The sequence below is a fragment of the Rattus norvegicus genome, chromosome 8 (genome assembly GCF_021556685.1).
Source record: "Rattus norvegicus strain SHRSP/BbbUtx chromosome 8, alternate assembly SHRSP_T2T, whole genome shotgun sequence".
Taxonomy (NCBI): Eukaryota; Metazoa; Chordata; class Mammalia; order Rodentia; family Muridae; genus Rattus; species Rattus norvegicus.
The window spans coordinates 97,626,690-97,650,352 of record NC_141541.1 but is presented as its reverse complement, the minus strand read 5'-3'; the positions used below and the strand labels follow the sequence as shown (position 1 = coordinate 97,650,352).

At 41.5% G+C, this 23,663-nt stretch overlaps 1 protein-coding gene across 4 annotated transcripts in view; it reads right to left on the bottom strand.

The window, feature by feature from the left end:
• The window catches only part of Mthfs (methenyltetrahydrofolate synthetase), a 147,345-nt gene that overhangs the window by 18,605 nt on the left and 105,077 nt on the right, over positions 1-23,663 (bottom strand). For 2 of the 4 annotated variants that reach the window (XR_015626487.1, XR_015626488.1), the window contains exon 4: positions 5,833-5,943. Coding sequence is in view for 2 of the 4 variants with exons in the window: in XM_087561234.1 (XP_087417360.1) it covers positions 5,884-5,943 (60 nt within the window). In the remaining 2 variants the exon portion in view is untranslated. Of the gene's footprint in view, positions 1-1,942; positions 5,944-6,968; positions 7,243-23,663 lie in introns of those variants that run through there. The other 2 variants (XM_087561234.1, XM_087561236.1) reach the window with 2 other exon arrangements.

Below are 23,663 nucleotides of genomic sequence, written 5' to 3'. Positions count from 1 at the left end.
TAAAGATGCGCGTAGTTGACAGGCTTGTTCGTTTTGACTTTTACAAGAGGGCGCAATGGGCTGTCAAAAAGCACCCTGACATACAGTAATCCTATATATTATTTTAAGCTCCTAAAGCCAGGTTTAGAGTTTATTTAAGGATCTTTCAGGCATTTCATAAGGTTATGTCTCCTCCTTGGCCAAAGTATATGACTCAGTCGCCCCAGTGTTCTAACCAGTAATTGGTACTTCAGTTCCTATTTGTGCTGACTACTTTTATTCAACTAGACACAAACTAGAGTCATTCAGGAAGAAAAAAATCTCAACTGAGAAAATTCCTCCCAGGACCAGTCTGTAGAAGGTGTTCTTGATTAATGACTGATATGGGAGGTCCCCACCCACTGTGGTCCTGGGTTCTGTAAGAGAGCAAGCTGAGAAGGCCTCAATGAGCATGCTAGCCTGAAGCATTCTTCCAGGGCTTCTGCTTCGGTTCCTGCCTTGAGTTCCTGCCTTGACTTCCCTGGATGATAAACTACAAGCTATAGGATGAAATAAAACCCTTTCTTCCCCAAGTGTTGGTAGTAGTGTTTTATTGCAGCAATAGAAACCCTAAGATAGCGTTCTTGGCCATTCAAGTCCTGGTGACCTTCAAGCCTTCTAATACTCTGCCTAATAGTTGCCTAAATGCAAAGAAGATCAGAAAGACCCACCGTCGGGCTAAGCAGAGGTTTATATGGTATACTTTCTGCTGACAGCTAACTGTAGAAGTTCAGGCCTGTGGTCTTTCTCTGTCAAGGGGCTAGTGGACCGCCATCCTTGGGATTTACTTTTGCACTGAGTCTAATCTTGGATTGCAATAGTTCAGTAAAACTATGGTTCTGAAACTCAATCTCTCAGGTGGGGGTTGAATCTGGCCTTTGGATCTTTTTTTCCTGCTATCTCTTACTTCCCAAGGCTCACAGTCATCCTTATATACCAGTTTGTCAAAAAGGGGTTGACCTGGCACTTTGAGTCTAGAATAAACACTTCTGTCCCGTCACATGAAGATGACTTATCCCCAGTGGTCCTTGTTTCCAATACTCTTTCTCTACAGTTGGATTCCTGGTATCATAATGAGCACATGAGTACCCACCATGGAACTGACCTGTCCAAGCTCATTTGCATCTGCGAAGTTAATACAACAACCCAGACTAGTGTACAAACTCATAAGAAACTAATTCATCAAGGTCAAAATAGCTACTAATGAGCTGACCCAGACATCAAACCCATGTCCATACAGCCCAATTGACTCTATTTTTTTCTGTAGACTATCAGCCCCTACTAACAGAATCCCACACAGGCACCCCACACTAGGCACCAGCTATCTCCATCTGTATCTTACCTATTCCCTCTCCCTGTCCCATCTCCATCACCTGTGCAAACAGCCTGTCATTCCCTTTACTCTGACAGCTATTTTTAGCCTGAATGCCCTCATCTCAGCAGCTGCCTCTGAATGGTGTTTTTCTTTGCAAATGGTGTTTTCTATCCAAAATCTGTTCAACTGACCAGCAAGTGCTAGACATCGCCTGGAGAGTGTGTAAGAAATGCAGTGTCCTGAGATTTGCCCTATATCTACGGAATCAAAATTCATGTTTTATTAGGATCCCTAGGTTCTCACACACTGAGGATGGGAAGAAATGCTATATTTAGCCAAGTTTCCTTGTCCACAGCCTATAGCTATAGGTGGTCTTCTGTCCTCCCTCCCTCCCTCTCCTTTTCCTCCCTCCTCTCTATGCAATACAGGCCAATTTTCCTTGAGTTTCTAGTATATTTGGTTGGCCCTCTGCAACTGCTGCAGAGCAACACCACCAGAGGGCTAGAAATGTGCCAAGTTTCACCAGCTCTGGGAAGAGGCAGCCCACTGTAAGACCTTTAAGAAGGACTCTCTACATACTGCTGCTCTGCCTCCTTTCTTGGTTTCTTTGAGTACAAGTTCACTTCTAGGATTTTCAGCTGGGGTCCTCTCTAAAGGAGTTGACACATGGTGTATTTTTGTCACACCCTGCCTTATACGTATAGCTCCCCCCACTCATTCTTCTGCATTAACAACCCTCACCTGGTCCCAATTGCCATGGGCAGCGTGAACTCTGGAAGATTAACCCCTCAATTGGGGCCTTTGCAGTATCAGGAGTACCTGAATGGACTCAGTACCCAAAATCCCAGATGGCATTTTCTTCACTCTTCCAGCCCTGTCTTGTGTTACAGCTTATACTCTGGCTTGAGGACATATTCCTGGGTTTGTCACCAGTCAGTGCCCAAGCCTCCTTCTTGAGTTCTACTCTGTTCTTGACAGGAAACTCTTACCAAATAGCCAAGTCTTCTGGATACTCCACTGTTCATCCTTTCCTCCCCTCAAGACATGTACTGATTTATCTTGCCAGTAGCTTGCCAGAAACCATCTTGGTCTTGGAAACAAGCACTATTTCCATTTCCAAGTTAAGGGCTGCTCCAGGAAAAGACATACCTCTACAGGAGGAGCCTCTGCAGGACCTAGTGAGTTCATTTCTTTTAGACGAACACAACAGATTTTGTGTCACTACAGTTTCTACATGAATTTCTTGCATGCTGCCAGCAGGCCTGCTTAATATTGCTTTTTTGCAGGGCTGTCTGGGTGCCACTGAAAAGGAAGTGGTCTAGACTTCTAACTAGGGACAGTTTTCCTAGGAAAGAGGGTGGTGACAGGAAGGGAAAGAACTTACCCAACTCTAGAATATATTATCATTTGGTTCTTAAAGAGCACAGGGGTCAAAGCATCTCTGAACATAGCCAAAATGTATCAAATAGAAAAGGGAACAGACAGGAAGAAAAAGTCAGATCTACAGTAAAAAAAAAAAAATTCACCAATCAACTCCAAAAAGGACACTGTGATAGAAGGTAACATCCAGAAGGTTTCTAGGTGCCAGGACTGAGGGCTGGAAGGGGTCCTTTTATATGGAGCCTAGTAGCATACCATAGGTATTGGAGAAAATGAAACGGTCAAACTGGTTCAGACAAAAACAGGTCTGACACAGAATGAAACTGGTTCTGCAGTGTATAAAATTCTGCATTCACTGAATCGCAGAACTGGAAAAAAAAGTGGATTCATGACTAAGACATTTTGAACTGAACATGTCAAGTGTTAGCAAGCATGAAAAGTAATTAGAGCTCTCATAGCTTCTGAGAGAATGCAAAATGGTGTGGACAGCTTAGAAAATCTCCACTCCAGGACACATACTCAAGATAAATTAAAGCATACGTTTGCAAGAAGCCTTGTACCAAAATGTTCTCAGCTTTCAGGTAACCAAAAACTATAACAACTAAATTTTCACTAGCAGGAAATGAATAAACAAATATGATGTATTTTTACAGCAAAATCCTACTCATTAGTGATGAGGAATGAGGGAGCTATCAATATACACACATGTAGTTTTTCTGTGTGAAAGAAGCCAGTAGAAAAAGAATAAATGCTTAAGTTTACTTGAAAAATAAGCTTGAAGAGTACATTTAAACAAAACTCTAGAATATGCAAAACTATTGCACTAAAATAAACATAAATAAAACCACAACACAGTTAATGATAGCTTCAGTTGTCTGCTAGAAAAGGCCATGATTACAAAAGACAAAAGAATTGAGAGAATCCGAAATACTTGTTTAGCTCATCACGGTGACAGAGGGTTCATATGTATCAGGATGCAAGGTGGTTTCCATGATACTTCAATTTTAACCCAAGTTTGAACAAGAAAAGAAAGAAAGAAAAATTCAATGTGAAAGCCATCACATCCGCTTCCTTCTTTTTGAGGTAACAGAGAGAGAGAGATGATGGAGTCACTACTTGTCTCCATTCCTGAATGAGACATACCCAAGTTTTCCCAGTGAAGCTGTGATAAACATATACCAGAAGCAAACTCATTGTTTCAAGCAAGAGAAACTTGGGTGTGATTTATTACCACAGCATAATCCTAACCTAGCTGAGTGACACAACTCACAAACTCAGTTTACTGTCCTAAAATCTCATTGAAAAAATTAACAGCCCCAACCATGACAAAATATGATATACTGCAGTACATAAACTCTGCCCACAAAGAGTTTCTGAGACATAAATCAGACTTTTATTTGTTCAAGTGAAAGAGTAATTGTCACATTCATTTCAAGATGGAAATTCCTGCGATGATTTAGCACATCAGTCAACACATGAAGTTATCACAAGGAGTAAGACTTTAAAAAGAGATGATGGGAATTTTGAATCCACTATAATCCACCCCATTTGAAACCATGATGTTATTCAGCAAAGATTGGAGAACACAGAAAAAATCCTGAAGGAAGCAACAGGAACAATATGAAGGTGGGTATTTGTAGTGAGGTGAACTGTATGTGGCCCTGCTCTTAGGGAAGAAACTAAAGTTACACTGACACTCTCTGAAATGGCATCCCACATCCTCAATGGCTTGGGCAAGGCTTTCTTGATTGACACGATGCTCCTTGGAATGGGACCAGATGTAGAAAGATGAACATTAATGTTTTCATTAAAAGGAAGGCTGAGACTCCTGTTAATGAGATATATAAACTTCTTACATTAGGCTATTATTCAAAAAATGAATTCTTGAGATGATAAGGCATTACTACATCTTCCTCATTCTGAGAAGGAGTCAAAGGCCATCATCATTAAAGAGACAAGGCAAGAATGAGGTGGAGGTCAGAGTCGTGATCTACCACAGTGAACTCAACCCAGATAATGACTTTTGGGAACAAGCAAGAAAAAGAAACAAACAAAAAATGACAACAACAAAACTTATTCTAAGTACTCCCACTTCATTTTCAGAAACCAAACTCAAGGTCCCAGGCCCTAGAGGAGCTGGGGACTCCCCTCTAGCTGAACAGCTTTTGTTTGCTGTAAACACTTGTCTGATTCCAGACATCTCAAGGACAACTTCTCCATTTTGTTGGTGGGATCAACAAGTTTGTGTTCCCAGGCCTAGGAATGAACATTTATCCCACTTCTCCAAATGTTTTCTTAATCATCTGTTAAGTGTAAAGAATATAGAAACTGCTGTTATCTAAACCAAGGTGCAAACATTGTAAAAATATATAACCAACTGTCTGTTATGCATAAATTAACGATATGCAGCTCCTTTGTCCCCTTATCACTCTGAGCTCTAGGAGAATGAACTAAGAGCCTTGCAGTAAGGTGCCCAGAAACAGCCAGGTCTCCAACAGGTACTCCCTTGCTTGACCCAGAATGTCAAAACACAATTGGATAACACTGCAGCTCCTCCGAGCTTCCCCCTTGTTTTCTGTTCCCATCCTTTAAAAATGTTGTACAATCTTCCTTTGGGGACATTGCACAGATTTCAAACTGGCCATCTCCCTGAGTGCTCAGAAAATAGTGCTTTCACTTTTTAAGCTTCAGTATCTAAAGTGAGTTTTCTGAGTTTCTACTCCAAACTCAACTCTACTTCCAGATCAACTAAAATAGAGTCACCCAGTTACACAGACAAGACTGAGAGAAGGTGTTCTCATGGAGGAGTCACTGGTGTATAACCCTTCCTGACCCCACAGTACAGTGAGATAAATGACTCAGAATGGATTTACTATGTTTTATGTGTGAAGTGTTCATTCATAAACAAATCCTAAATTCTGCAACCATTGCTCCATTTTCTTTTATTTTCCCAAAATAATGGTCTGCAGATAATGAGAATAGTCTCGTTCTAATTTCCTGAGGAAATCAGAAGCATCCAGACACTCCTCACTTTGCCAACACACAGAACCAGGTTGCTTCAAACCCTACTTTGGAGGCAACACACATTTAGACAAAGAAAAACTTCAGACCAAGGTTACCTAGGAGTTAGTGGAGGTGGTGGTGAGCACAGGACACGATGTGGCTGGAGCTCACTGCTGTAAGGCAGAGAAGGGTGCTGTGAGGAAGACTGGAGAACTTATGGAAGGGCTCTGAAAGAAACAAGAAGAGTACAAGGGTGGTGCCATGAGTAAAGCAACAAAGTGGTGTCCACATAGGACACTTGCTGACACTCGCAGTTCTAAGGCCTTGTCCTCTTCTTTATCCCATGGCTCAAGGGGATGGAGTGTTTACTATAACTCTAGTTAGTACTGCAACAGCATGCTCACTAGTCTTTCCCGAAAACTGAGTCACCTAAATGCTCACTAGAACTCAGTGGCCATCAAGTACATGGCTCAGGAGAGCTAGGTTAGCCCCACTAATGCCCTCACAAGCAGCATCTCAGCCCACAAGGCTAATCTATGGTAAAGCTAGACTACTTTTCACAGCTGGGTATGGTGGCACACACTTGTAATCCCAGTACTAGGGAGGCAGAGACAGGCAGAATTCCTCAAGTTTGAGGTCAACCTGCTCTACATAGTGAAACTCTGTCTAGATTTTATTTTTAAAATTCATTCCTACCTTCATTCACTTTCCACAACACCAGAGAATGTGAGCCTGTGTCTCTGTTAATCAATTTTCTTTGCATAACAAACACGAGATAATCAGCTTCTAGGGAGAAAGAGTTTAATTTGGCTTACAGTTTCTAGACTTTCCATCTATGGTTGGTTGCTCTCATTGGCTTTGGGCTTGTGGTAAGACAGTGTGTTACAGTGAAGAGTACATGATCAAACAAAGTATCGCATTCACTAGTGGCAGGAAACAAAGAAAAGGGAGAAAGGACTGGCGTCCCACAATTCCCTTCCAGGCATGCCCCGCCCACAGTGACTTAAAGACTGTTATTGGTTTTCCTTTAAAAGTTCTACGGCATCCCAACAGCACCAGGATGAAGACCAAGCCTTTAACACACAAGCCTTTGGGAGCCAGTCCTGTTTCCCTGTAGCAATGCTCTTCCTAGCTAATGTGCTGAGAAAGATGTTAAACTGTATCCTATGCTTTTGTGGTAGAGCATGATGCTTGATTAGTGATGCCTTGCATGAGAAGGGTTACAATGTCTAACAGGACATTAGCTACTCACACAATTATCTCATATTCACTGCTTTATCCAGGACCCGGACTCAGTTCTATTTTAAAACAGATTTCTAATTAGGCTTCACATTTTCTCTATTCTAGTCCATGTCATTCTTTTGGGACACACGTGGGCTATAACTCCTAAACAATAGAATCAAAACATACATTTGCAATTAAAATAGCAGGGTTAGTTTTTTTAAACTGACACAGAAATGGAAGATGCTACCCTGAAGACACTCAGACGTCAAGTCGCTCTTCGCCTGGGAGCACTACCTCTCTCTCTAAAAAGAAAAGAAACAGAAAGGAAAAATTAACCCCAGACTAATTCTATACCTAGGTGTGAAACAGAGTGAGGAAGGAGTTTTATTGGCCAGTCAGTTTTTACATTCATGAATCTGTTGTAGACCCCAACATCGCTGAAAGTATAATTATAGTAATTACACAATAGACACAGAATAGTCAAAACACTGAATGTCTTACAATTAAATTTTGGATGCACCTGGGTGAGATCTTGAACCAAGCAAGGCTAAATATAAACAGCTTGACTTGTGACGGAGGTGGTGGTGGTCAGAGCATGGGTTAATTTCCTCTTCAGTCTGGTTCCCAGTAATGTTGTCCTTATAACAAATAATGTGTAAAAAGTCATTAAGGTACCTCCGTGACAATTGTAAAACCAATTATAAATTTCTGTATCTCGAAAATGAGACCGGAGCACTGGTGCAGAGCCACAGTGTGGAGGAGGGAAGCCTCTGTGAGAATTTTTTGGCATGAATAGAAGAGCGGCATCCTTAAAGAGAGCAAACATTTTTATCTGTGCATCCTTTATCTGTGTAGTACTCTTAAGAATATGGCCTGTGAACTAAGGATGACTCAAATTGTCTCTTGAGAGTCGTCTCATGTGTTCAATTTGTAGAGTTTTGTTGGACATGCTGGTCTGTTACAGGGCTCACGCCTCAGGTCTTGCCACAGTCGCTAGCATGGAGCAAGCCTTGTGTCTCCTCAGGTCCCTTCTGCATTAGCTGCCTAGGTACCTGAAGAAGTCACAGAAGAAGTCTCATCAGTAATATATCAGCAATGCCGAGTCAACTCAGGATTGACCCAACTGGAATCAGTGAACCTCTAGGATAGATGCTGGGTTGTTCTTTCTTTGTCTGTTGCCATTTCATATGTGAGGTCCAAAAAGTTGGCAATTGAACCAAAAAAGCAGGAAGTGTGCCACTGGGTTAAGTCAACCTAATAATAGTTTCTAGTCACAAGATTTTTTTTTCAGGCCAGTCTGAATTCCATCTTCTGCTACATCCTAAGGCTGGATCATATCTATTATTCGTCTCCTGAGAAGGACACAGGAATCCAGCTGACACTAAAGGGTGGGACTGAATCTTAGCTAGTGTGAGTGATTACTATATTTTACTTTATTTCATTTTAGCCAGCTACATTTTCTATTTCATCCATTCTTTCCTCCTCCGAGGTAAGATCTAGTGACAACACTGCAGTTTCCTCTTCTCTCAGGCCCCCTGTTATTGAGATTCCCTTATGTGTTCTCCATGCTATATCCTGTAAGGAACTCCATTCCTTCGGCTGTTAGTGGACTTTGGCTGGTGTGCATTGGCACCCAAACTGTGTGCTGTCTCTATCCTTGCTGCTGTCTCTATCATTCTCATTCCTGCTGAACTAAGTTTTCCACTCACCCTGGCTTCCTTTCCCATTCCCATTCCTTTCCTACTTCAGGGATGCTTTAAATGGTTGAGAGTGCGTGAATCCCCGCTTGCTACACCGTCTCCAGTGCATTCATCTTTCCCCGGGGAAGCTTCAGGGAAAGAAATCAGCTTTGCCACTGTATCATACAAAGAGCATGGAATTGTATGGCATCAGCTTTTCTTATACTTGGGTCTCTCTCTCTCTCGGGGCTTGAACAGGACTAATTTGAAATGCATAGGTGATCTGAAATCACTTAGGTGCTGTCAGTGAAAGAACACAAGACCAATAATAGGAAGTTTTGGCTTAGCTCAAAGGAATGAAAACGTGCATTTTAAAGGTGTACTGTGGGGCACACTGTTTGTGACAGACACACTGGTTTACACCATGAGATGTTTTTTATGCTTTGTTTTGGTTTGTTTGTTTTTGTTTTGTTTTGTTCGTTTTGTTTTCTTTTGGGGGAAGATTTGGAGGGTGGAGGATGGATGAGAGGGGATGGACTGGGGTGCATGGTGTGAAACTCACAAAGAATCAGTGAAAAGTTGGAAAATGCAATCAATACAACAAAATGCTTCAAAAAAAAAAGCAAAGTTGGATCAAGGAGGAAAACTCAATCACTGGGCATTTTTTCATTCCTTCCAACTGAGTCACTTTTTGTCAGAGTATTTCTCACAACAGAATGAGATTTCAATGGGATTATTTGGGAAGGAAAGTGAGGGGAGTTTAGCAAAACAAATCTTTAGAGTAAACTAGACTTTTAGTCTGCTGCTGGTCTATTTAGAAACAATCATTTGTCCATCAGGACTTTTATATGAGATTTTGGCACTGGCCAAATACACTGGCAGGGACTTTTGATAACTGGGGAAAAAAGTTTTGGTTCACAGTAAAATAAATCTATAATGAATCAGCAACAGGGTCAGAGAACAGGGCAATGGGACTCTATGCCACATGGCTGCTTTCCCATTCTAAGCTAAGCTGTTCCTTTAGAAACCACAAATATATAGAAACAGTAAAGTGGAAGAGTTAATGAGTAAAACTATGAATCCAAACCACTTAGCACTCAATTCTGATTTCTTTACAAGTGTGCTAACCTCAGAGGAGTTGTAATATTGACCCTGTTCTGATTCACAACTTAAAATTCCCTTGGTCTTGGCAACAGCCCTTGGCACTCTGAGCATCCTGATCAGTGAAGCCCATGCTCCCTGTGATATTCTCTCTACTCAGAGTTGGACAGTAGAAGGAGGTCATCCTTTCCTTCTTCCACACTTGTCCCTCAGCCAGAACTCTGAGGTGTGGTGACATGGAGACTTTAGCCCATTGGCACCAAAAACAAAAACAAAAACAAACAAAACAAAACCAAACAAAACCCCAACAACAACAAAAGAAAAAAAAAAACAGAGCTAGGGATCCAAAGAAAATGGGGCAAATCTCCGACTGTGTATTTTATGAATGCTAGACTAGCACTCCTATATATACCTTGCCAGGCCCTATCGGAGCAACCCAAATTTCCTGATTCATTTCAGGGACAGGCAAGGGCTGTTTCTTACTTGTGGGAGTGCCCTTTCTTCTGGAAATTCTGAGTATGTCTGAGCAAACTCAAAAGTGGCTTCAGCAAGGAGCTATCCAAATTGTATTACTCCAAAGATTTGATTCTGCTACTAGTTTCTAGACCCTTGTGTCTACCCAGAAGTCTGTTCCCTCTTCCTGGCTTCCCTGGGCTCTGCCTAATGGACTTCTGATTATCATGGTCCCAGAGTAAGCCCTGCTTATACACAGGGAGAGGAAGTCAGCAGGGAGCGCTCACCTTATGGTGCATAGAAAATGAGATTCTTGCTGCAAATGCAAATTTTGAAGAATAAAATTCTCACTTCTGAATACATAATAGTCTCTAATTAGCTCACAGGTAATTAGAGCAATTCTAGGGGGCAACACACTCTTTAAGCCTGGGTACCCAGGATTCCCCCCCCCCTTGGGGAGAATATATGCAAATGGTTAAAATTACTTTTCAGCAAAGATTATATTTGTTCCATATGTTATCATTGGACAAACTGCTTGAACGTGGCCATAAATTTTTGGCCTTCTGCTACTAGCTCCTCACTTCTGTTTGCAGCCTTTTCTGTATGTCACTAACAGGAGGACCTTAGCTTCACTGTCAGATCAGGAATGAGGGATACAGTCTGTCTCAGAGCTGCCCAGACAATCCAGGGAGAGACAAGGTTAGGTGAGGCTGAAATATGATGCCACATCCTCAGAGTCTCTAAGCTACTCAATAGTTTTTGACTTGGCATCCCCACAGCGTGACTGATTCTTCTGGGACAAAGGAAATCATGTTAAGAAGTGGAACCATGCGCCATCTCTGCCTGAGCTGTCCACAAAGCTGAGCTGAAATTACAAACCCTGTGTGCTACTTCTTTATTGGAGGACTTAATAGGGTGAACCAAGAAATCATTGGATGAGATCCTCTAAGCACACACTGAGTAGGCAAGGCTAAAGGCAAGAAGATTGTTTAGGATGCTGGAAAGCTGTGAGGGGCTGGATGACTAGAGTGCCTAAACTCTGGAAAGGACAGAGCAAGTCAAAAGCAATTCAGTGCACTGAACTGAGAGAACTGTAGTCCTCACATTTTTTTTTGGGGGGGGGGGAGCTGGGGACCGAACCCAGGGCCTTGCACTTGCTAGGCAAGCGCTCTACCACTGAGCTAAATCCCCAACCCCCCAGTCCTCACATTTTTAATTGGGCAATTTGGCTGACCAGGAGCCATCTGTGATGTGTTGCAGCTTGTGGAATGCATCCTAAAGTTTGCCACCTGGCCACTGACGGCCCTTCACCAGTTTCCAACTCTAGGGGTGTCCCAATGTAACTGCACCAAATGCTATTGAATGAAAACAGAAGTCAAGGATTCACCGATTTGAATAAAACTGTCACTTGCAACTGGCTCCATCTATATCATCTACTTGTTCAGATTCCCTCTCACTTCTGATGTCTTATTTCCCAGTGACCATGCAATAATTTTAGGTGGGATGGGACTGTGCACTTACAGGTTGTGTGGACTCACCCATGAGGAAGCCAAGATTTAGGAAGGCCATTTGTTTAATAGGCCCTCTGGTCACAACTTTTCCATGTACTGTCCAAATAACTCACAAGAAAATTCTTCTCTGAAACTTGGCTGGCCTGTCCTTGCTCTATGGCTATGCTCTGCTAGCTCAGAATGGAGGACAGGCCTGAAACCTATCTGATTTAAACCCCAGACTAACTCATGATCCAATCCCACACCCAGACAGCTTGATTTGCAAGAACATGGAGGTCATCACTCTTCCCCTAGAAATTGTCCCACACAGATGTATCATTGTGAATGGCTCTGTTGGACGCTATTAGATATGAAACTTCCGAAAGCTGTTCAATTGGCAAAGATGACTTCACATCTTTCAAAACATGGCTCATTAAAAACATTCTCACAAATATTTTTGCCTGTAGCTTGGATGTATGTCGGTATCTGGCTGACAAATTCATTCTTCACAACCCTATGTTAATCCAGCTCTTCCAGAAAGTTCTCTGTGGTAAAGCTGGCTTGCTGCTCACCACAGATCCAAACCTCCCTTTTATACGTTGGAGCTGATTTTAGAAAAAGATCTCCTGCACGGGGACTGTACTTCTAACCCTCTATCCCTAAATGAGGTTGCGTGACTGGAACTACTCAATAAAATATAAATCTGATCCCCTCTAACATGAATAAAATCTTGATTGTATTTGTGCCAAATTGCTCTCTTCTTCCATCAACTGACCAGAGTTCAACACTCACAGAGGACCCAGGAAACACAGCATATTGAAGATGTAGGGCCACCATTCGACTGTATCCCCACACATGGAGGAAAACATCTACTTCCTCATAACTTGGTCGGTCATGCCAATTCCCACTAACCAGAAATATCTTCACTCAACTCTGATACAATTAAGAACCAAATTTACATGTCAAGCCATTGCTATTTTGACTCTTGCTATTTTTGCTCTTGCTGTAGCTAACATTAACATAAGTCACCAACTCTTCGCATCCCTCTTTTTATGAACCTTCCTTAGATGTATTAGACAGTTCTACTGTAAGTCTCCATGGCTTTTCTTTCACGCTGTAAGATGCCAGATGCTTATTCAAGTGTCCATCTCCTGCACAAAACACATGAAACTCAAGACGGATGATCAAAATGTGAATGCTTCACTCCTTCTTTAAAAGGGGAACAAGAATACCCTTGGCAGAGAATAGGGAGGCAAAGATTAAAACAGAGACTGAAGGAACACCCATTCTGAGCCTGCCCCACATGTGGCCCATACATATACAGCCACCCAATTAGACAAGATGGATGAAGCAAAGAAGTTCAGGCCGACAGGAGCCGGATGTAGATCTCTCCTGAGAGACACAGCCAGAATGCCAGAATACAGCAAATACAGAGGCGAATGCCAGCAGCAAACCACTGAACTGAGAATAGGACCCCCGTTGAAGGAATCAGAGAAAGAACTGGAAGAGCTTGAAGGGGCTCGAGACCCCATATGTACAACAATGCCAAGCAACCAGAGCTTCCAGGGACTAAGCCACTACCTAAAGACTATACGTGGAATGACCCTTTGACTCTGACCTCATAGGTAGCAATGAATATCCTAGTAAGAGCACCAGTGGAAGGGGAAGCCCTGGGTCCTGCTAAGACTGAACCCCCAGTGAACGTGATTGTTGGGGGCAGGGCAGTAATGGGGGGAGGATGGGGAGGGGAACACCTATATAGAAGGGGAGGGGGAGGGGTTAGGGGGATGTTGGCCCGGAAACTGGGAAAGGGAATAACATTCGAAATGTAAATAAGAGGGGCTGGGGATTTAGCTCAGTGGTAGAGCGCTTACCTAGGAAGCGCAAGGCCCTGGGTTCGATCCCCAGATCCGAAAAAAAGAACCAAAAAAAAAAAAAAGAAATGTAAATAAGAAATACTCAAGTTAATAAAGAAAAAAAAAGAAGATCAAGTGTCCATCTCCTAACTTGTAGCTCACAGGAAAAAGATAATGAATGTTTCCTAACAGCGTCTCATAGCTACTAGGACAAAAGAGTTAATGAGTCCAATGTTTGCCAAGACAAGTTTTCATTCAATAGACATAATTCTGTAATGTTTACCAATTCATAAGAGGTGTCTTCATATTTGATTCTAGATTTACTCATTCATTCATCATCGATTAGTATGAAACTCTGCTGCCGTCTGTGTGGAAAGGCTATTGATGATACATTTTTTTATTATCCTATTATTGTCGTAGGAAACAGTAAGACGGAGTTACATCAGATGCTAGTAATGACACTCAGCTGATTCTTGGTGGATATCTGTGAGCAGGATGGCCCAATTAGTAATCTGCCTTCAGATGTTTTCTGCTCTTTATTTCCTTTGCAAAGTGTTAATTTACTATATGGGAGATGGGGGGAAGTGAGAGCTGTTGATTTCCTCATCCTGTGATCTGGATACATACCATCACAGAAACCTGTCTTGCCATAAAACATATATAATTGCTACATAAAATTATAGACAAAATCACCAGTGAGCTGTGTCTATCTTCATGCCTGCTGGGTTCAGTGAAGTGCACTGTACCCTGAAACCAGAGATTGGTTTCAGTCAAGAATGAAAGGCAATTCTAAATGCCCGAGGTGTGCAACCTTACACTAGCTTTATAGATGAAATTACTAGTGAGCTGTCTAGCATGACTGCTGGGTTCAGTACAGTGTACTTTCCTCCAGAATCAGAGATTGGTTTTCACATAGAATGTTAAAATAGAATTCTAAATGCCTAAGTTTGCAACCTTATGCCAACACCATCATCTAAATAGCAGATCTAAGTGGATGCCCACTCAGGGAGCATTTGCCTCTGTGTCCTTGCTGAGGAAACCCAATTGTGTCCAATTTCCCCATATAGCCATTGACTTTTGCTTCAGGAACAGACATATGCTGGCCACTGAGTCTGTGAGGAACCGTAAATGAGAGGTGAAAAACAGTAGGAGAGTTAGTTCTTTCTCAAGTGAATGTGGCTAGGTGAGTTTATTAGGCCACGGTAAGTTTACTTACATTTGGACGATCTAAACATTAACAAGTTGCCAGTTGCACTTAGTAATTCAACCTGGCATAATTGAACAGAAACTCAATTAAGAGAAATTTAAATGAGATGGGAGATTGTGTCTCAAAACTGTGGGACTAGGGACAGTTAATGGCTGGCATTGAATTGTTGGTTCAAAGATATCAGGGTTAGGGTGTACATTGGCAAAGTGCTTGAAAAGTATATAATCCCTGTGTCCCAAGACCAGCAGATACACACACACACACACACACACACACACACACACACACGCACGCACACACGCACACACGCACACACACACGCACATCAAGACCCTAAAAGTTATCTTGGCTTTCCCTAACATATGTAAGTTGGTTGCTTCATTTCTATCCATAATAGCTGACTCCAAGAATGAGATAGGCCTATAGCAAAATGTCATTCAGGGAAACACATACATTCTTAAAACCCAGAGGAAGTTTGTGTCTACAGTGACTGACTCAAAGGATACTATAGAGTGATTGTTTTCTTCTGAGTACTATGACATCCTCAATAAAAATCAGAGTTCTCTTATTAATAAGAAGAGAAGAAATAGCTGCTAGGTTAAAAAAAAGCAAGTTTCTGACATATTTCATAATGCTTAGAGCTAAAGACTCCCACTAAAATAAGGACCAACTGAAATTCTTTATCGGAAGATCTAGAATACAGTTGGAATATAAAAGTTCCCTGACACCACAAAATGCCCAATAAAGAGGAAATTCTATAACAAAAAACAAAAAAACAAAAAACATAAGTAGGGGGAGCTGGACCAAAAGGTGAGTGTTTGAGGCTTTCACAGGAAGTGTTTTCTGCAGATGGTGCTCTGCCACTGTTCGGGAGCTGCCTGGGCACAAACCAGGAGGAAGTATGATGAAGCCAAGGTCTGCTGAGATGCAGGAGTGGGAGACCCATCTCTATAGGGAAGGAGGGGCAAAGGCTGCGCCAAGAATCCAATTTAAGTGATCAATTGCCCATACAACAACTTCCCTGGACTGTTTCTGGATGGAAATTAGAGCACAACCATTCATCTTTTTCACTCTCTCCATTTTCTGGTATCTAAAAATAGAAGAAAAAACTATATCAATGTAATGGAGAGTGTGACAAAGGGCTGGGAATTTGATGAAATTTGTATAGAGTGGGATTGGTTGGGGAGGTCCCTATTTGTCTCTTAGTTAATGAGATATTAGAAAGATAATACAGCAAGCAAGTGGGAAGTCGTCGTAGTAGACTACAAAGAACTTCAAGGAACAAGTGGGAGGGGAAGAGAGCAAAGCTTGTTGCCATGACTTTTGTAGGGAAATGCTCCTGTTATTAAGCACTGGGGGTTGGATATCCAGCTTACATGGAGTCGACTGTTAAGAAAAACAGTGCCTTAGATGCAGCAGATATCCTTGTCAGCACTGGGACGGGGCAGTGTGTAGGTTAGTAAGTGCCCAGCTAAAAGGAAAAGAAAATCCTGTGGTCCGGGGATTCCTTGTAGCGTTATTGATTCTGGTTTCTCATCCTCCTTAGCATCCCCCAGCAACTAGAACTTGACAAGCGCATGTCCCCAAGTTGTAGCAGCAGGGATGGAAATAAGAATTGCCCATGGGACCAATACAAGGAAAATACCTTGGAGGTTCTTAGCCATCTGGAGAAGTAGAAATTCTGTTAACTCTGAATGGAGGAGGCCTTTACACTTTCAGCCAGAGGTTCTAAGTCAAGAGAGGAGAAATTACCTCAGCTGACATCTACCTGTGGCAGTGTGGGTTACATATAGAGTTAGCTCCCTACTTATCTCTGATACTATACCACAGGTAGGGGAAACTGTCATTCAGCACACCAGAGTAGAATTCACAACAGATCAGCATGTAAATATGGCTCTCCCATAATCCCTTCCAGATAAATAGCCCTGGTTAATATTGATTGTCAACTTGACAGGCTCTACAACCACAGAGGCAAACCAGTGGGCTTACTTGTGATAGATTGATGATCTTGATTAGGTTAGCCTCTGGCCACGACTGAGAGGAATTGTCTAGATTAGATGACTGAGGTGGGACAACTCACTCTGAATGTGGGCATTAGCACATCTTGTGATGGGGTCCTGGACTATATAAAAAGGAAAAAGCTTTCTAAGTGCCAACATCTGTAGCTCTTAGTCCCAACTGTAGAAACAATGCAACCAGATACCCCACATTCCTCCTGCCATGCTTCCCTTGCAGTTATGGACCTTTTCTGGAACTGTAAGCCAGAATGAACCATTCCTTTCCTTAAGATGTTTTAGTAACCCTAAGAAAGAAAGGAACTATTACTGACCTACAGTCTAATAAATAAAACCATGAAGGAAATGTAATATTTTTAGTCTCTCCTTTTCTGATTCCAAAAGATGCAAAAAGGATCCCCACACAATTTAACAGAAGATACATTGAAAAACTATATGGCCCTCTGCCTAGTAAAATATCCAAGAAGTCCTCAAATATGAAAGTTTAAGGCACATAAGTACCCCATGCTAACTGGTTGCACCACTCAGGATATAAAGGTTTGTACTAGTCTAATTGCATGCTGTTATGCTAAGTTCAATTGATATCAGTGGGAGGCCTACTATTTTCTAAAGGGAAAGAGGAGCATATCTGGAGGAGAGGAGAGATAGGAGGGGGAATCATGAGGAAGAGAGAGGAGTCTATGGTTAGAATTTATTGTATAAGAGAAGAAGAAATAAAATAAAGTTTAGGGCATTAATAGAAAAAGATAGTTTTACATGCACATTTAGCCTGATATATGCAAATGGCAATGCTTTTATGCAGTGATAAATTTCTGGAGTCAGAAATGCTTCATTATAATAAAAAGCACTTTATTACCAATTACTACAACATTATAAGACTACTTATAAACAATAGGAGCTAATATACACAGTGAATTATTTCCCACAACACACTGTAGGATAGGTGCGATCAATTTATCTACTTTAAAAATGGTGATATTAGCACTGAAAAGTTAAGTCACTAACATGCCCATGGCCACACATCCCTCACAGAAGCAATGGTAAACACAGCCCCATCAAAAACTAAACTCAGTAATCAGAAATCATTCTTCAAGAAAATCCCCCAGATGCAGAAGAAAATAACAGCGAAGTGAAGGTCTTGGTTGCAAAGATCAGAGAGATGGAGGTGACTGTCAGGGTTTCGAATCTCAGCCTGTGCCTGGACAGAACACACCCAGACAACATGGTTCCACGTGGAGAGGTTAAATAAGAGAAGAGTAGAAGAAGAGAGGAAACGTGGCTGGCCATGGGCACGTGGGGGGGTGGGGGAATGGGGAAGGAGGCAAGAAAGAACAAAGAGTAAGGGAGAAGTAAGAGAGGGTAAGAGGAAGAGGTTATAGTGTCGGGCACAGCTGGCTGTTGCCAGGCAACTGTGGGGGTGAAGCTTAGACAAAATACCAACAATGCGGGCTTCTTTTCAAGTGTAAAAGAAATCAAATTTTGGTGAAGTTCAATTATTCTTTATTTTCCTTTGAGGGGTCATAATTTTTCTATTTTACCCGTGTGTCTTTTCCTTTTCTCTTGTTGTGATAAAAGACATGACCAAGGCAACTTCTAAAAGGAGTGTGCTTGGGTTACCTTTCGGAGAGCAGCAGGCATGAGGAGGGGCCAGAGCAGGCAACTGAGAGATTACAACTTTTAACTCAGGCATGAAGCAGAGGTGGGAAGGTGAGGGAGGCTTTAAACTCTCAAAGCCCACCCACCATGATGTACCTCCTTCCTCCTACAAGGCTATATTTCCCCATATCCTACCGAACACCATCCCCAGCTGGGAGTGCACTGTTCAAATGCTTAAGCGTAAGTGGGACATTTCCTATTCAAACCAGCACCAGATACACACACACACACACACACACACACACACACACACACACACACACATCACACACACATATCACACACACATATATATAAATATCACACACACACATATATTTATCACACACAGATATATATATATATATATATATCACACACACACATATCACACACACACACATATATATTTTTTATTTAGTTTTTACATATGCTATATGGTACCTGTCCAAGTTCATCTTTGCCATGTAGCTATCTAATTATTTCACTAGCACTTTTTTCAATAAATTTATCCTTTCCCTCAAAGAACAGCCTAGGTAGCTTTGCTAAGAAATAGGTGGGTGGGTATTTTTGTAGGTTTACCCACATTTACACACACAAATGTGTATGCATATACATTACATGTTGGATCTCGGGTGAGAGAGAACATGAGTTTTTTGCCCTTGGGACTTGGCTCTCCTTGAATCATACGTGAAAAGGAAGCATGGAATGTGCACGAGGACACAAAAGAGGAAAGAGGAAGTGAGTAGTGACAGGGGTGGGTGAAGAGTAGCAGGCTGTTGGGAGTCGGTCTGGGGGTGCTATGTATTCAGACGCTGATTACTGGTCCCCAGGATCTGGTTGCCCCTGACAAGGAGACCCTCACACACCAAGAGTTACTGTGTAAACCCTGCTCCCCAATTTAAAGTTAATTGGATAATAAAGGACTAGAACCTGTGGTTGGGCAGGTTTTAAGCTATTCTGACTTCCATCAGACATGTCCCTTACTTGGCGTTTCTTCTGGATGCATGCTCCTGTTCCCTCTCCAGTCCTGGTGACCTCCTCCTCTCTCCCTGTCCTTTTTCCTTTTCCTTCTTCCCTACTCTTCTCAAATGAGACCCCCTCACTCAGTTCTCAAGTCCCACCTTTCTCGCTTTACTGACCAATCACAGGCTCTAGCCTTTTATTAACCAACTAACTGCAATTGTGGAGCAGGGTTTACATAGCGTCACTCGTTATACTGAGGTTCTCCGGGGTGGGGGCGGGGGAGCATGGCAACAGCAGGAGCCTAGGAGATGAGGAGAAAGAAGAATCTACTAAACCTTACTTTGTTTGAAAATACCATGATGATATGATGATATCTAATACCTTAGTGTTAATTTTTAATAAATAAACTCATTTTCTTCCAAGTTTTGTCTGCACTCCTAGTTCCATTCCATGTCTCTTTGTGATCTTGTGACTGCCTTTATAACTGTGTCTTTATGGTAAGTTTTAAACCCAGGAAGTGAATGTTTTACAACTCCATTTTCTTTCATAGTTCTATAACTTTATTTTTGTTTTGTTTTGTTTTGGCTGTGCTAAATATTTTATTCATCCATACCAATGTTAGAACTCATATATTTTTTACAACTACAACAAAAAGGCCACAGACACATTGGTGAAGAATCCACTGGGTCTGGATCTGGACCTCAGCTGAAAGACAATTGCTTACAATAATACAAACTCTTCCAATGCATAAACATGGACTGTCATTGTTTGTTTGGATTTTCAACCTCCTTCAGGAACATTTTATAATTTTTACACATTTTTCATTATTAAGTTTATTTGAAAATTATACTATCTTTAATTATAAAACATATGTAACATATTTTTATAAATTATATATTCTGTTACGACTTTATTTCTAAATTTGTTCATTTTGATGTTATTGCACATAAAATTTTCTTCATAATTTTGTTGTATTTTACATAAGTTTTGGTATTTATTCATACTGATGAATTTATAAAGACATTTTTTATATAGAAGCAGAAAAAGACCCTGGACAGACAAAGCAATGAATTGTTGCAGAATGAGCAATGCTAGGGTTACCACAATTCTAGATCCCAAATTATATTATGAAGCCATAATAATTTTTAAAAAGAAATACTATGAAAGACCAGGAAATTACTCACACAATTACAGCTACCTAATTTTTGACAAGGTTTCAAAAACATGCATTGGAAAAGAGGTAGCCTCTTTTCTGCTGAGAAAACTGGATTTCCAAATGCAGAAGACTGGAACTAGATCCACACTCTTGCCCTTTATAAAAAAATCAGTTTATAGTGGATCAATAATGTTAATATAAGCTTAAGACTTTCAGACTGCTAAAAGGAAACACTTTAAAAGTGTAGACATTGGCAAGAGTTTTCTAAATCAGACTCTAATAAAGCAGGAAACAATCTCAGGAAATAACAGAAAGATACACATGAAATTAAGAAAGTCCTGAACAAATCAGAGAAAGAACTGGAAGAGCTTGAAGGGTCTCAAGACCCTATATGAACAACAATGCCAAGCAACCAGAGCTTCCAGGGACTAAGCCACTACCTAAAGACTATACATGGACTGACCCTGGACTCTGACCTCATAGGTAGCAATGAATATCCTACTAAGAGCACCAGTGGAAGGGGAAGCCCTGGGTCCTGCTAACTGAACCCCCAGTAAACTAGATTGTTGGGGGGAGGGCGGCAATGGGGAGAGGATGGGGAGGGGAACACCCATAAAGAAGGGGAGGGGGAGGGGTTAGGGGGATGTTTGCCCGGAAAGCGGGAAAGGGAATAACACTCGAAATGTATATAAGAAATACTCAAGTTAATAATAATAATAATAATAATAATAATAATAATAATAATAATAATAATAATAAAGAAGGTCCTGAACAGCAAGGGAAACAACCACCAAAGAGAAAGACCACAGATAGCAAAAAGACAGCCCATAGAGTGGGAAAAAGCATGGCCAGCTACACACCACTGGCACTAATATTGAAAAGAAATGTAAATGATAAAAACCAATAAAAATCATATCATCCAGTTGTGCTAGGAGATCAATAGTAGCACACACACAGAACGCAGTGGAAGAGAAATGGAAACTCCTTCCACAGAGGCTGTGATCTAACAGGTAGGGCACGTGCAGTAGAAAGTGTCCACCACCCAAGGGGCCTACAAAGTCACTCAGTCCACTAGGAACAGATGCCATAGAGCCTTTGCCCTGTGCCCAGATCTGGCCCACTCCACTCTCAAAGTGCTTTTCTCTCTTAATAAAGCATCTGTGTTTCTGGACTGTTCATGTGTCTCTGTTCAATTCCTTGTTCCTGGACACAAGAATCTGCAAAAACTATCTAGTGTCCACAGATCTTGATACCTGTCTATGACATAATCAATAAATGGATTCATTAACTGAACAGACAATTAACACATAAAGGTGGCCAATAAATACTTGAAAAAAAGTGTTCCCCATCCTTAGCTGGGGAGGGGAAATGCAAATAAAGATGCTTGGAGATTCCATCTCACCCAATCAAAATGACTGCATACAAAAAGCCAAGTGACAACAAATTCTGGAGAAGAGGTGAGGGAAGAGGAATACTTATTCAAGGCTCAGGAGAATGTAAACTCAAGCAGCCACTGTGGAATTCCGTGTGGCAGTTTTCAAACTACTAAACAGTGCGTATGAGACAGATACAGCACTCCCGAGACTATGTTAACCCACTGCAGAATCTCAGTCACTGCTCTCCTCTCCGTAATAGCCAGGAAGTAGAATTAGCCTAGATGTTCATAGACAGATCCATAGAATTTATGCGTCTATATGAAACTTAAATCACGACATTTACAAGAAAATGGATGGCATTAGAAGTCAGTAGATGATTAAGAAAAACAGGCAAGGGTCAGAAAAACAAATAATAATGTTTTCTCTCATTTAAAAGGGTTGGAGAGCATTTTGAGAGATGAGGAAGAGATTTTTTTTTCTTTTTTTTTTGGATATTTTCTTTATTTACATTTCAGATGTTACCCCTTTCCCAGATTCCTGTCCATAAGCCCCCATCCCATTCCCCTCCCCCTTCTTCTATGAAGTGTTCCCCTCCCCATCCACTCACCCCTTCCTGCCTCCCAGTCCTGACATTCCCCTACACTGGGGGATCAAGCCTTGGCAGGACCCAGTGCTTCTCCTTCCACTGGTGTGCAATAAGGCCATCCTCTGCTACATATGCAGCTGGAGCCATGGGTCTGTCCATGAATATTCTTTGGGTAGTGGTTTAGTCCCTGGGAGCTCTGGTTGGTTGGCATTGTTGTTCTTAAGGGGTTGAGGAAGAGATATTAAAGAGAAGCTACATGTGCCTTGAAAAAAAGAAATAAGAGATAAAGAGATGACTTAGCAGTGGTTTAAAATGTTTGCTGCTGAGAAAATGAATTCAATTCCTGGCACCGCAAAACTTCTGATAACCACCTGTAATTCCTGTTTTAGAGTATTTGACTCCCTCTTTGGACCTCCAAAAGCACTAGGCATGCATGCAGTACACATACATATATGCAGGAAAAAATTATAAACATAAAGTAAATTATTTAGAAAAGGGGGAAGGGAAGACTGAGGCAAAGATGTAAACCAACAGGAATACTGGAGATAATGAAGGCAGACATTGCCGGAGGGGGCAAATTAGAATGAAGTATGATATTATTTTTATGTGTTTGCCTTCGTGTAAGAGCACCACATGCATGCAGAGCCCGAAGAAGCCAGAAGAGGGCACTGTAGCCCTGGAACTGGGGCTACAGACTGTAATGAGCTTCCAGGTTGGTGTCAGAAACTGAATCCTGGCTCTCTGAAAGAGTGATAAGTGTTTTTAACAAGTGAACTATCTCTCTAACCTGCTAACTTAAAATTTAAAAAAATTTAAACATTAAATTTAAAATACGTAATAAAATAAAAAATAAAATTTAAAAAGAAAACAATGATAAATTTGTAAAAGTGAGATTTTAAAAGTAAATATCAAAGACAGTGAAATAGAAATTAAAACAACAACAGTTTCCATCTGCACCCAGAGCTGACCCTATGCAACAGCTGCCTGTGCCAGGAACCTGCTGGGAAAGAGCTGGTCTCCCAGGAGTGCTGACACACCCTAGAGAACAGGCAAGACCACCAAAGCTCAGAAAAACCAGCCCGGAGCCCTCAAGACACAGGAACCAAGGAGAAGTCTGGAACAGAATCCTTCCAGTTTTTGTCTGTGCCCAGAACTGACCCTGTGCCATAGCTCTTTGTGTCCAGATCCTGCCTTGAGAGAGCT